General features: G+C 41.4%; 1 protein-coding gene across 2 annotated transcripts in view; it reads right to left on the bottom strand.

Moving 5' to 3' along the window:
• Window positions 1–232: 232 nt before the first annotated feature.
• eif2ak4 (eukaryotic translation initiation factor 2 alpha kinase 4) overlaps window positions 233–15,302 on the bottom strand; it is a 128,850-nt gene continuing 113,780 nt past the window's right edge. For both annotated transcript variants that reach the window (XM_080202975.1, XM_080202977.1), the window contains exons 35-39: window positions 8,754–8,851; window positions 7,008–7,076; window positions 6,179–6,223; window positions 5,343–5,461; window positions 233–2,275 (exon numbers count right to left, since the gene is read on the bottom strand). In XM_080202975.1, coding sequence (XP_080059101.1) covers window positions 2,218–2,275; window positions 5,343–5,461; window positions 6,179–6,223; window positions 7,008–7,076; window positions 8,754–8,851 — 389 coding nt within the window. In that variant the 3' untranslated portion in view covers window positions 233–2,217. The remainder of the gene's footprint in view (window positions 2,276–5,342; window positions 5,462–6,178; window positions 6,224–7,007; window positions 7,077–8,753; window positions 8,852–15,302) is intronic.

Here is a 15,302-nt window from a genome sequence, read left to right as displayed (position 1 = left end):
TTGGATTCCCTCATTGCCATAGACTTTTGTGCCACAAATTCTACTTGCCACTTGTCAGCCTGAGCCTGGATATTATCAGGGCTTGCTAAATTTGGGTGTACAACTGCTTCAGGACCTGAGGACTCAATGGTATTAAACATTGTTCAGTCTTCAGCAAATATACCCATTGCTGATTTTATGATGAAAGGCAGGTCATTGATGAAATTTAGTGTGCAGAGAGTAATCACACAAATGCAGAGAAATTATTTATTTTTCTTCAAATCCCTAGTGTTAACAATTTAAATTCACAGCATTGAAATTATTTAAATTTCAAATATAAACACAAAATTCCTTAAGGGTTGCTTTGATCTCCTTCCAAGACACTAGCACATTTGATAGAGGTGTACTGGATAATATTTGGCAGACAGAAACACTGTTCCCAAGAACTAAGGGAACAGAGATTTAACGCATTTGAGTGGCAATGACCTAAAACTCATTGCCTGCAATGATGGTGGAAGTCAATACAATCAATGATTTCAAAAGGAAACTGGATAGGCACTTGAGGGAAATAAACCTGCAGAGTAACAGGGATAGATTGGGACTGACTGCATTATTCTTGGGAAAGCTATCATGGAATTAATGGACCAAATGACGACCTCCTATACTTGTAAGGACTCATGTTCGAATGATCCACTGCAAAGTTGCACAAAAAGTTTGGGGAAAGCCCCCACAAAGTTGCAGGGCTCATTTCCTTATTGCTGTGATTATGTATAGTACTCTCCAGCATTAGCAAAGTCCATGGTAAAAATACAATGTTTACAGTGTTCATAATTTATTCCTAAACTGAACACAAACAATAATAACTCTCCCAGTATTTATTTCCTTCAATACTTTTGTCTAAATAGGGGCCATTCTAGCAATTCTACAAATTTAGCTCAGCCTGGCTTATGGCAGTGATGCAAGTATGCACTCATCATTGTGTGTAAAGGAGCAGAGAAATGGAACCTTAAAGTGAATAACTGAGAAAAAGAGCAGCGATAATCTGATGTTGCAAATTACCAACATTTGCCAGTATAACTGAGCCACTCAACAATAATCAAGTAGCCAAACGCTCAAGTGCCTGCTTATGGGATGGCCTGCCATCAAAATTGTTTTGGAATACCCTTGTTTAAAATAATTTTCCATGATTCGAAAGATTCCTCTTCTGCAGGTTAAAATAGCAGAGTAGGTTAAACTGCACCGAAAACCAGTGAACCCTTCAATTCAGTACAGCGCTGTTAGAAAATTCACTTTTCACGCCCAGAATCAAACTGACAGCACCATCAATGGTAGGAAGCACTCAGAAATGGACTGATGGATTTAGAATTTAGGGGATTTTCACAGTAACTTCACTGCAGTGTTAATGTAAGCCTACTTGTGACACTAATAGATAAATTTCAAAGAAAGGCATTTTCCCTCCACTCAAACGTATGTAATTTTCATTCAACTCAATCAGACCACATGATCATCCAAGACAAAATGATGAGTGGAAAGATGCAGCTAGGAAGAGTGGCAACACTGCAATCTCCAAGAGCAGAACAAACACTAGCGGAGGTGCAGGGTGATGGTGCCTGTTCAGAACTCAAGTGTCTCACAGTTAAGATGAGTGAAGTGCTATTCCTCCCAGTGGGCGAGTACAGAATCAGTTTCATTTGAACAATGCCTGCCTGGGGAGAGCAGGCAAAGGGGACACTGCTAATCTACAGAGCAACTTTTCACTGACATATCATACAAACTGTACATCTTTGCCTTGATAAAGCATTAGATGGTGTGACTGGCAGGGTTGCAGACACCATACCATAGTCAGGAAAGTACACAGCACTTCTGACATGAGAAGTCCCACACCTATTTCACACTCGAAAGCTTGCAAAGGATGCAGCACTGTGAAGCCTGCCAGCGGCATACAGGAAGTACTACAATTTTCACAGCAATGGAGCTCTTAAATTTGTGATGGAGGAGGCAGTGTTGGAGAAATGAACTGAAAGTGCAGGACTGAGAACACAATCTGGAAGAGAGCTGACTGGATTGCACATGATTTAACACACTGCATAATAACAGGATATCACTACACAACACTCTGGAAAGAAGAACTTGTATTAATTCAAATATTCGAAGTGCTGAAGTCCATCTTATGACATCCTGGCGCAACTCCTCTGGTTGGTACAGTTCTTCTGCACAAACCTCGAACATAAAGCCTCATTAGAACAGAATTCTGTAGTAGTCATCTCTGTAACTGTACAGAATCAGCAAGGACACTCTGTAAACAAAGAAATGCAACAAGTTAGCTAACTGAATTACAGATAGCAGATCACTAGAGCTACAGCTAGTTATAGCACCCAGGAAATTTACAGCCTATTTCTAGGTTGTTGATTAATTGCTGCAGACATAGGTTCCTATCAGGAACCTATCAGGAAATACATTCATCAGCCATGCAGTTTCAACTCAGCCATTAGTACACACCAGCTTGTCAAAAATCCACAACTAGCTCAACACAGGCTCTCAAAAGATCCACATAAGGCTGTATAAGACTGAAAATTGATAGCACTTTATTAATGCTCTGAGTCAGGAATCTTGTTTCAGTGGTGTAGATGGAATTTTATTCTGTATTTATCCCCACACTGTATCTGCTCTGGGAGTCTGATAGAACAATGTCGAGAGGGCCTTATTCTCTATCTAACCTGCACTGTGTCAGCCCTCGGAGGGTTTGATGGGACAAGTGTAGCAAGAGCTTCACTAAGATCAGAAAAACAACTCAAAGACTTAACTGATCCCCTGCCTCAACTCTACTTTTCCTCCCTTCTTTCCCTGCATAAACAAAATCTGACTTTTTAGCTTTTAAATATACTCAATAACGGAGCATCCACACCTGCTGGGGTAGACAATTCCAAACATTCACAATCCTCCTCATCCCAATCCTAAATGATCGATCCGTTATCCTGAGACTGCATCCGTGTCCTACATTCTCCAACCTCTGTGTCTAACCCTGTCAAGCCCATTCAGAATTTTGTATCTTTTAATGAAATTGCACTCTTAATTCTTTTAAACTCCAGAGAACATATGCCTAATTTCTCAGCCTCTCATAGGACAACCCTCTTTGTCATCACAATAATCCATCCAGTATATCTTTGCCATCCGGCCTCCTAAGCAAGTCCATCCTGCCTTAAATATGGAGACCAAAACTGTGCCTAGTACTCCAGATGTAATCTAATCAATCCCTATTCTATTGTAGCGAGATGTAATTGTATTCCAGTCCACTAGAACCATAGAATCCCTACAGTGCACAAGGAGACCATTTAGCCCATTGAGTCTGCACTGATTCTCCAAAACAGCACCTTACCCAGACCCCAGCCCTGTGTCCTACCCCCATAACCCTATGCATTTATCCAGGCTAATCCACTTAACCTATACATCTTTGGATACTGAGAAGCAATTTAGCATGGCCATTTCACCTAATTCGTTAATCTTTGGCCTGTGGGAAGAACAATTGACAACAGTTGTCTGTGGAAGAAACCAGGGCACCCAGAGGAAATACACGCAGACATAGGGAGAACATGAAAACTCCCAAGTCACCCAAGGCCAGAATCAAACCTGGGTCCCTGGTGCTGTGAGGCAGCAGTGCTAATCTCCATGCTATGAAGAGTGAATAATTTCACACTTCTCCCATATTATGTAGACTACCATCTGTCACCTGGTACTCACTGAATCTGTCTTTATTTCTTTGCAGGTCCTTTAAGTTCTCCTGACATTTTAAGTTTAAAATCCCATCTAACTTTGTACCTGCAGCAAACATTGCTCTCAGTCTCTCTGACTAAGCAACGAATACAAATTGCAAATCGCCGAGGCCCAAGCAGTGATCTTTGTAGCATTCCATGAGCTACAGTCTGTTAACTTGAAGATGCCCTGCTATTTGTCCAGTAATCACTTTTCTATTCGTGTTAATACATCACCCCAACTCCTTGTAATATGCATATTAACCTTTTGTTATCCTTCTGGAAATCCAGGTATACTACATTTATCTACCTTATAAATTACATTCTCAAAGAACTCTAATAAAGTTGCCAGACCCAATTTCCCTTTTATAAAGCCAAGTAGACTCTGATCATCCTATGATTCTTCTGGTTGTTAAAGTTTCTTTACTAATACTTTCCAACATCTGCCTCATGTCACGTTTTTTTGCTCTCTTCCTTGGATAATGGAAAGTACATTTGTTAACTTCCAATCAGCAGGGATCATTCAAGAATCATCGAAAATCACGACCAGTTCACGCACTATTTGCTTTTAGAACCATGGAATGCAGGCCGTTAGAATCCGAGGATTTGTCAGCCTTTTGCAATTAATTTTCTCCAACACTTTTTCTCTGTTACATTAATCCTCATTCCTCATAATATCTCCCGTCTCAAAGGGACCAACATTTAGTTGAGCTACTCTCGGCCTTTTTAGATATTTGTAAGATCTGTTTTTACATTCTTGGCTAGTTTACCCTCACTTTTTTTCCTCTTTATCAATTCTTTGTTGCCCTTTGATGGTTTTCAAAACTTCCATCATCAGGCTATTATTTGTTGTAACATTATAAGCCTCTTCCTTTAAACTTATATTATCCTTAACCTTCCTTGTTGAGCTTTATTAAATTGAATTTACTTCTGTTCAACATTTTGAATGTTGAAATGCTTTAAATGTTTCCCACTGTTTGCTTACTGCTGAATATTTTAGTTAATTTGCATAATGTTAGCCTCTCAGGATTCTTGTTTTGGACTCGAGTGAATCGTCCTCCAATTTAATATGGAATTTAAATGGACCAAGATCACTTTCTTCCCCCAGAGGATCTTTTACTGCGAGTTTTCTAACTAACCCTGCCTCATTACACAAGATCAAAAACCTTGTTGGTTTCACAGTGTATATTCTGCAGCTGTCCTGGAAGTGTTTGACAGAACAGTGTAGAAGGAGCTTTACTCAGTATCTAACTCATGGTGTCAGCATCATAAACTGAGTATTGACTGCTATATTCCATACGTGGAAGCTTTGACAAAAGCTCAATCATGAAATCAAAGTTACACCCTGAGTAAACTCCCTTACTTTCCTCAAAATCCCATTGCAGCCCCAGGAACTTCCTGAATAGTACATTACAACAATTAGGAACTTCCCCTTATAGCATGCCACAGCTTCCTCAAAGCATCATTACAGCACCCAGAAACCGCCCCAACTCCTCACTACAACACCGAGGAACATTCCAAAGCACTTTACAGCACCCATTTCTCTAACTCCTCAAATTCAGCACCCAGAAATTTCCATGAGGAATCTCTCCCCACATCCCTGCTCTCAGTTACCTCTTGATCAACTTGAAATGATGGATTTGGTCACAAATGGATTTCAGATAACGCTGTTTAGTAAACCGTGAGAGCAGTTGCTGCACGCTGGCATTGAATGTTTGCTCATCTCCACCATACTGGGAAAGCAGAAATAGAAAATCAGAACAAACACGGGATTGGAAAGCCCAACCAACCATTCATTTCATACCAATGTACTTGGTGAAAGTTAAAGCTGTCCAACAGCATGGACACAATGGGCTGAACAATTTTCCATGAACTAACAATTTTATGATAGCACATTATTAAGATTAAGTTTTCTACTGAACAATGCATGGGTCTATATAGTGTGCATGGCATAGAAATTGGGCATCAGGCCCCACCAGTCCATTTAACCTCTATTTAAGCATTTAACTGGTCCATTTAAGCTCTAGTTGAACCACATAGACCAGAAGTTCTAGAGTTAGATCAGGCAGAATGTTGACCTTGAACTAGATGACGATTAGGGTGTTGCATTGGGCCACAGTGGCTCTAGGCTTGGAAACGATAGAATGTAATCAGGGTGCCCCTGGGTGTGTGAAGAAAGGTGGAATCAGTCTGGGATGTGATGTCAGTCATATTTCAATTAGTCAACTAACACACAGTTTTGAGGAGCAAGTGGCTGAATGGAATAGTTACAGGCAAACCAGCTTCTCACCCAGAGGTATTACAGGACAGTGGAAATGTGGGAGAAAATGGTAATGGGCAGCTGTGCAGGTTATATAAACACTGAAAGAACACAGCAGTAACTGCAAACCTCTCCAAACTGCTTGTGAAACAATAGTCGTTTACAAAGTGTTGTGTAGGTTAAATCCTACCTCCAGTGACAAGAAGCTGATCAGAATTTCCTTTGATACATCAACCTGCAAATTAAATCACACGTCTATTTATAGAACCAATGTGAATTTCTCATCCCCCCCTCACTTCTTCCATCAACCCCTCTTAACAACATAGATTAATCTGAGCAAGGGAGTCCTGGAAGTTATAGATCCTACCTGTTGCAAACCTATGATATGATAAGACTGGGGCTTTAATGCGATCGCCACAAAGTATCAAATATTTTGATACTTTGCACAATAGGAAATAACTAGCTACAGCGCTCCCAAAACAGTCCTAGCAATGTCTGGGAAGAAAAGGGAGCACACAAAGAAATAGGTCATTCTTTATTCTCCCCATCACTTTGTCTCACTGTCTTCCTCCAGGCACTGAATGTTCACAGAATCTACAGTGCAGGAGACAGACATTTGGCCCATTGAGTCTATGCCAACGCCAACTAAAATCCCATCCAGGCCCTATTCCATAATCCTATGCATTTACCCTAGCTAATACCCCTGGCACTAAGGCACAATTTTGCATGGCCAATTCAACTAACCCTTTGGACTATGGGAGAAAACCAGAGCACCTGAATTCCATGCAGATACAGGGAGAACGAGCAAACTCCACACAGACTGTGAACCAAACTGGGTCCCCGGTGCTGTGAGGTAGCAGGGCTAACGACTGTGCCAAGAGAGAATAGTTCACTCTCACAGTCATCATCTCAGGTCAACTGTTGGGTGGAGTCCTGGGCCCAAAACTCTCCAACACAGCTTTGGATTGTAAATGCTATCCCCAATACCAGCATGGTGTAACAATCATTCAGTGACTCACCGCTAAAACTTCAATCTCGCTGCTTTTCTGCTGCAGGTTATTGATAAAGGTTTGAAGTTTTGAGAGGACCTGGAAAGAAAAGAGCTGATCTTCAGAATTACTTAAAGACAGGGGCATGTGGTGCAGCACATTAACAACATGGCATTTGCTCCTCTCCTAAAAGCACTCATTCTTGTCTAATCAGTTCTGACACACAATCATTAGGTTTTGACCAACTACATGCATATTGCACATATTTGTCTATGCAGAGTCACATTCACACAAACCATGCTGTTTTAATACTTTCAGTATGTGAGGAGAGCTTTTTATTTATTAATTCATGGAATGTGGGCACTGTTAGCTAGACCAGCATTTATGTCCATTTTATCAAACGGAAACAATTCATAGAAGAGGCAAGAATTCAGTCTGCTAACATTAAATTAGAATGGATACAATGGGAGCATTATCTTCCAGTAACTTTCCCATGGGATTTCAAAAAATCTATATGTTTAAATCATTAACCAAATATTTGCCTTGCTGATAATGCCAGGGTTCTTTGCCCATCCCCAATGCCCTTGTGAAGGTTGTGCTGCAGGCAATTTGGTGTAGTGAGCGAGGGAGATTTTGATTTTGACCTAGTGATAGTGAGAGAACAGCAATAGATTCCAAGTCAGGATGGTGTGAACTTGGAGGCGTTCTTATGCATCTGTTACCCTTGTTCTTTTAGATGGTAGAGGTCACAGGTTTGGAGGGAATGCCACTTGGTGAGCTGCTGCAGTATGCTCTGTACGCAGCACACACTGCAGCCAAAGCAGGCTGCCTTGTCCTGAACAGTATTGAGTTTCCTCAATGTTCTTGGAACTTCATTCATCCAGACAAGTAAAGAGTATTTCATCACACTCCTGACTTGTGCCTTGTAGATCGTAGAAAGGTTTTGGACAGCGTAGAGATGAGTTTCTCACCACAGAATTCCTAGCCTCTGACCTTACCTTACAATTACAGTATTTACATGGAAGTTTCTGGTCAATGGTAATCCCCAGGAGGTGATAGTAAGGTAATGATGCCATTGAATACAATGGGGAAATGTGATGCACACTTTTGTTGAAGATGCTTAATGCCTGGCACTTGTGTGGTGCAAATACTATTTACCACTTATCAGTCCAACTGCTTCCACTGCGAATGAAATTGGAAGTTCATGGGGTTTTAATTTCTCACTTAAGGTATTATGTTGACTAACCTCAAAATGAAATGGTCTCCCATTGACATTCAATATAATTACATGGAGAAGTAGTATAATAACACTTCAAATTTAAAATGCAAACATTTCCTGAGGAGACTGGTGGGAGCATGTCCTGGGAATAATCTTGTTGGCATGTGTTTTTGGGGTGGAGGGAAGGGAGCTTGAAAACATTTGCAAAAGGACCAATTATCCACCCATAGCTCTGGGCAGCAAGTCCATTTTGAGCTTGAGTCAACGGGGAAGTATTAAGACATGGGAATGAAGGATTAAATGAAGTAAATAAATTACCATTAATGGAAATCAAAAAAAGTTCAGCCAGAGCCAGAGTTAAGATTTCAGTTCAAATCCGCTGTCACTGGCTCCTGATGACCAAACTTTCAAATCTGGAGTGACCTGTTCTGATTTTCCGGTATCATTTGGCAAAGAGATGTTTTCTTTCCAGTCTCAGCACCTAACAACCCCACATCAGCCACAGCTTGGTTTAGGCTCCATATAAAGCATTGGCACACGGAAAGGTGGCCGCTTACCTTTTCCTCATATCGTCGTTTAGTGCTGGACGACAGCTTCTCAGGAGAAATTAGATTAAGATTTGGCACTAAGGAACTTCCGTGTGATTCAAAAGGCCCTGGGGGATAAAAGTGAAATGGTTAAAAAGTCAGAAAGCTAATAACCAGGGATGCAAAAGTGATTAAATGAGCAAATAAGATCATTATGCATAGTAATGATATGCTATGATTATTTAATATACTGGTTTGAAAGAAAGCATTGTTACTGGGCAAGAGATTATTGGATCAAGATGCAGAAACATTTCAATCTCTATTTTAAAATCCTTACTTGTATATTCCTGTCATCAATTCTTACAATGTAATTTATAATGGAAACTCTGAAATGTGTGGAGTGGACAATACAGCAGCTTGAGCCTACTCCGCGTTCATTATGGAAGTAGCTGATTATTGACCTTTACTTCCACTTCCTATATCCCTTAATTCCAAGAGGTCAAAAAACTTTCCCACCCTAAATGCATTTAACAATGAAGCATCCCCCATCCTGACCGATGCCTGAAGAAAGAGCAAAATGAAATTTTCTGTGCTTTCACTGCTGTGTATTCATGATATCTTGCTGAAGCAAATTAAGAGTTATTGAGCTTAACTAGCCTATTAAACTATGTAAACCAGAATTCTATTATTTTTAAAAATGAGATGAACAAATTAAAAACAGAAAGGCTGGAAACGCTTGGCACATCTGGCACTCTCTGTGGAGATAAGGGGTTCTTTTTCAGGTTAGCAACCTGTAACCAGTGGTGTTCCACAGGCGTCAGTGCTGGGATCTCAATATTACTGACTTGGAGGAAGGAAGCAAATGTACTGCAGCCAAATTTGCAGACAACTCAAAAACGCTGCACAAGCGATACAAATTGTTTACAAAGAGATATTGATACGGAAAGTGAGCAAAATGTTGGCAAATGTGAAGTTCGTTTGGAAGGAAGAACAGTATTATTTAAATGGAGAAAACGGCTGAAAGCTGCTACACAAAGGGACTTGGGGGTACTTGTGCATGAAACAGAGAAAGCTAGTACAATGGTGCAGCAGATAATTAGGAAGGCTAATGGAACGTTGGCCCTTATTTCAAGGGGGTTGGAATATAAGGATAGGGAAGTATTGCTGCAATTGTACAAGATACTGGTGAGGCCACATTTGGAATACTGTGAGCACTCTGGTCCACTTATTTAAGAAAATATTTTGTTGGAGGCAGTTCAGAGAGGATTCACTAAATATCCCCAGTATGGAGAAAAGATTAAACAGATTGGGAATATACCCATTAGAATTTAGAAGAATGAGTGGTGATCTTATTGAAAGGTATTGGATTCTGAAGGGACTTGACAGGATAAATGCTGAATGTTTCCCCCCCCTTGGGAGAGTCTAGAATCAGAGGACATAATCTCAGAATAAAAGGGCATGAATTTAAAATGAGATTTTCTCTCAGAGGATTGAGTATCTTTGGAACTCCTTGCACAGAGGGCTGTGGGGGCAGAGTGCTTGCATATATTTAAAGCTGAGATAAATATAAGAACATGAGAAATAGGAGCAGGAGTAGGCCATCTAGCCCTTCGAGCCTGCCCCGCCATTCAATAAGATCATGGCTGATCTGTCGTGGCTCAGTTCCACTTTCCCGCCCTCTCCCCATAACCCTTAATCCCCTCTCTTATCAAAAACCCATCAACCCGCTTCTTAAAAATATTTAGCGAAGTAGCCTCCACCACTTCAACGGGCAGAGAATTCCAGAGATTCACCACCCTTTGAGTGAAGAAATTCTTCCTCAACTCCGTTCTAAACCGCCCCCCCTTTATCTTGAGGCTGTGCCCCCTAGTCCTACTGTCCTTTCTGAGCGGGAAGAGCCTCTCCACCTCTATCCTATCCATCCCATTCATCATCTTATACGTCTCAATGAGATCTCCCCTCATTCTTCTAAACTCTAACGAGTACAAACCTAGTTTATTCAGCCTCTCCTCATAGCTCAATCCCCTCAACTCCGGCATCAGCCTAGTAAACCTCCTCTGCACTCCCTCCAAGGCCAAAATATCCTTGCGTAAGTACGGCGACCAAAACTGCACACAGTACTCCAGCTGCGGCCTCACCAATGCCCTATACAGCCGCAGCAAGACCTCCCTACTTTTATATTCAATCCCCTTCGCTATGAAGGCCAGCATCCCATTCGCCTTCCTGACCACATGCTGCACCTGCAAGCTGGGTTTTTGCGACTCATGCACAAGGACCCTGAGGTCCCTCTGCACCGTCGCCTGCTGCAGTTTTTCGCCACGTAAGTAATAATCCTTCCTACCATTATTCCTACCAAAGTGGACCACCTCGCACTTGCCAACATTAAATTCCATTTGCCATTTCCTGGCCCATTTGCCCAGCCTATCTAGATCCTTCTGTAGACTCTCCACACCCTCCGCACAATTTGCCTTTCCCCCAATCTTGGTGTCATCAGCAAATTTCGACACCATACACTCGGTTCCCTCCTCCAGATCATCTATATAAATGGTAAATAGCTGAGGCCCCAGCACCGACCCCTGGGGCACTCCACTAGTCACCAACCGCCAATCCGAATAGCACTCATTGACCCCCACTCTCTGCCTCCTATTTGACAACCAATCCTCTATCCACGCTAACACCCTACCCCCAACTCCATGCCCCCTGAAATTCTGCAATAACCTCTTGTGAGGTACCTTGTCAAACACCTTCTGAAAATCAAGAAAGACCACACCCACCGGCTCTCCTCTATCCACCGCCCTAGACACATCCTCATAGAACTCCAGTAAATTTGTCAGACACGACTTCCCTTTAACGAAACCATGCTGCGTCTGCTCTATCAAGCAATTCCCCTCAAGATGCCTCGCTATTTCCTCCTTGATGACGGATTCTAACATTTTACCTACAACAGACGTTAAACTAGTAAGGAAATCGAGGGTTACTGGGCAAGGGCAGGAAAGTGGGCGTGAGGAATGCCAGATCAGTCATGATCCCATTGAAAAGTGATGCAAGCTTGAGGGGCTGAATAACCTACTTCTTATTTCCCTATTATGTCCCTATTTCTAATGGTCCTGATTCTTATGGAGAGAAACATTTCAGGTAAATGACTTTTCAACAGAAATTTGAAGCACAGACTGTACTCCTCATAAGGTCTTGAATATCCATCACCAAAATTGGCTCAGTATGCACACAACTAATCAAGCTGGCTGAGTCCTGCTGGACTGAACCTGCACTATGTACTGAGGCATCAAACCAGAACAAAAAATCTCCCTCGCTCCTTCCTCACCGATCTACCACTCACAGGTACGTCTGTTCATAACGGTTTTGGTAGGAGCGCCACCACTGTCTCTTTCAGGAGACTAAGTCCCGAATTCACATTGTGTGACACTACCACGTAAAACATGACATATTCAGAACAAATCGGGCAGCTCAAATCTGGGCATCTAGGTATTAGCAGCAGCAGCAGCAGCAGAATTATATTCAGCCACAATCTGTAACCTCAAGACCTGGCATATCTCTCATTCAACCATTGCCACCAAGCCAGGGGACCAGCTCTGTTTCAGTGAAGAATGCAGGAGAGTATACCACCAGATATACTTCTAAATAAAGATGTTACTCTGATTAAACAGCAAGACAAAACTACCTCCATGTTAGACAGCAGGAGCAGAGCTAAGTGATCCCACAATCAATGGATCAGATCAAAGTTCCACAGCCCTGCTGTATCTAGCCATGAATAACAGTGGGCAATTAAACAACGAACTAGAGGAAAATCCTCCAAAAACATTCCCCATGCTCAATGATGATGGATGCCAGCACATCAGTGCAAAAGGCAAGATTGAAACATCTGCAATCATCTTCAGCCAGAAGTGTCATGTAGATTATACATCTCAGCTTTCTCCTAAGGTCTGCTGCATCACAGATATCATTCTTCAGCCAGTTCAATTCACTCAATGTGATATTAAGAAATGGTTTAAGGCATGGATACAATAAAGCCTATGGGCCCTGACAATCCCTGCTGTAGTTCAGAAGATGGCCATATTTGTTAAAGGATAATGATCTCAGCCAAGAATATCGCTGCAGGAGTTCCTCAGGATATTATCCTTGGCCTCCCATCACCTTCAGCTGCTTCTTTAATGGCCCTCCCTCCCAAATAACATCAGAAATAGGGATGTTTGCTGATGAGTGAACAGTGTTCAGTATCATTCGTAATTCCTCAGGTAATAGAGCATTCTGCAAGCAGAGTCTGCGATCAGCAAGACCTGAACAGCTTTCAGGTTTGAACCAAAACAGAAAATGCAGGTCTTACAGCATCTGGGGGGAGAGAATAGAGTCAATATTTTGAATCTGGATGATCCTTTGTCAGATTCCAGCAAGAGAATCTAACCACTTCTCAATAATGTTCAATGGCATTAACAAATCTGGTGCCATCAACATCAATTGGGGTTACCTTTGACCAGAGTGGATCAGCCTTATAAATACTGTGGTTACAAGGGCAAGTCAAAGGTTGGAAATTCTGCAGGGAGCCACTCACCTCCTGACTCCCCAAAGCCTTCACATTATCCTCTGGGAAAAAGTCAGGAATGTGATGGAATACCCTCCAGTTGCCTGGATGAGTACAGCACCAATGACACTCAAGAAGCTCACAGCCATCCAGGAAAAAGGAATCTGCTCTATGAGCAATCCAAGATTCACTTCCTCCAGCACACGGTGGCAGCAGTGAATATCAGCTACAAGATGTACTGCAGCAACCTGCCATGGGTCCTTCGAAAACACCCTCCAAGTTCACAATCTCTACCATCTAGACTATCAAGGGCAACAGACACTTGGGAACACCATCACTATAAGTTCCCATCCTAGTCACATCATCCAGATTTAGAATTATAGTGCAGTTTGTTCAGTGTTATGGAGTAAAAATCCTGGGACTCTCTCCCTACACCATAAAGACTGCAGAGATTCAAGGTGGCAGCTCACCACCAGTTTCTCAAAGGCAACTGGGGCTGTGTTATAAAGGTGAACTTTCCAACACCCACAATCATGGAGAATATAAAAAATGGACTTACAAGAAGTTAAAGAAATCTTTATATTTTGATACTGTGTCAGTGAAGATACAGGAACACCAAGAATCGTTACTTGACATATTTACATAGTAGCCTTTGCTAAAAACGTATTCCTACAAGTGTTAAAACGTTTTAGAAGTCATCAAATGTCACATCATGGTGACAAATTGGTCTGAATCGTTGCCTCTCAAAGCCTTGACTTTAACTCATTAATTTCTTAGCTTCTGGGTGCTCAGGGCAGGTTCATGAGATATAGGAGCAGATTAGGGCTATCTGACCCATCAATTCTGCTCCACCATTCGATCATGATTAATATGCTCCTCATCTCTCATATTTTCCTGCCTTCTCCCTGCAACCCATCACCAATTAAAAAAAACTAACTCCTCCTTAAATTTACTCACTATCCCAGCATCCAGCGCACTTTGGAGTAGCGAATTCCACAGATTCACCATCCTTTGGGAGAAGTACTTTCTCAATTCTGTTTTAAGTTTGCTACCCCTTATCCTAAGACAGTGACCTCTCATCCTAGAATGCCCCACAAGAGGAAGCATCTGCTCCATGTCTACTTTATCCATAAATTTTATCATCTTGTGTATTTCAATTTAATCTCCTCTCATAATCACGCACCCTAAACTTACCCTCTTCCACCTTCTTCCGTCGGGAAAAAGATACAGAAGTCTGAGGTCACGTACCAACCGAATCAAGAACAACTTCTTCCCTGCTGCCATCAGGCTTTTGAACAGACCTACCTCACATTAAGTTGATCTTTCTCTACACTCCACCTATGACTGTAACATTATATTTTGCACACTCTCATTTCCTTCTCTATGAACAGTATGTTTTGTATAGCATGCAAGAAACAATACTTTTCACTATAAACTAATACATGTAATAATAATAAATCAATCAAAATGCATTGCCTCACACTTATCCACATTAAACTCCAACTGTTACCTTTTGGCCCACTCTCTTAACCTATCTATATCCATTTGTAAGGTTCTTATTTCTTTACTGCAACTTGCTATCCTGCCTATTTTGTGTCATCTGCAAATTTGAATTCTATTCATTTTTGAATAGAACCCTTTTGAATAGGGTTACCTTCAAAGATAAGTGAAAGTATTTCTGCCTCTACTGAGGGGCACATGGTCAGGATCCTATACCTCAGTGAGATACAGAACAAGTGAGTAGCAAATTAGGTTCACGTGGTAAGTCTTTTTAAGGTTTAACCTAGCTTAACAGTCAAGTTCTAACATCAAACTCACATTCTTCAATCAAATTAGACTACCTCGTTAACTAGGGAACTGCCTGGTAGGTTCACATGAAAATTCAGTGCACACAGGAAAGAAGTGCTTTCAGTAAGATTTATCACAACTCGCAAACTGTATCAGATTTATCTGTCCTAGTGCTGTTTATCAATAGTGGTACGGTTTATTAAAGTGAAATAAAATTAATGTAAATGAACCAAAATAAAATAAAATTAATGTAA

This window comes from Carcharhinus amblyrhynchos, chromosome 14 (genome assembly GCF_965287045.1).
Source record: "Carcharhinus amblyrhynchos chromosome 14, sCarAmb.v2.hapA, whole genome shotgun sequence".
In the NCBI taxonomy this organism is placed as follows: Eukaryota; Metazoa; Chordata; class Chondrichthyes; order Carcharhiniformes; family Carcharhinidae; genus Carcharhinus; species Carcharhinus amblyrhynchos.
Note: the sequence above shows the minus strand (reverse complement) of the source record. Positions and strands in the feature narration are given on the sequence as shown.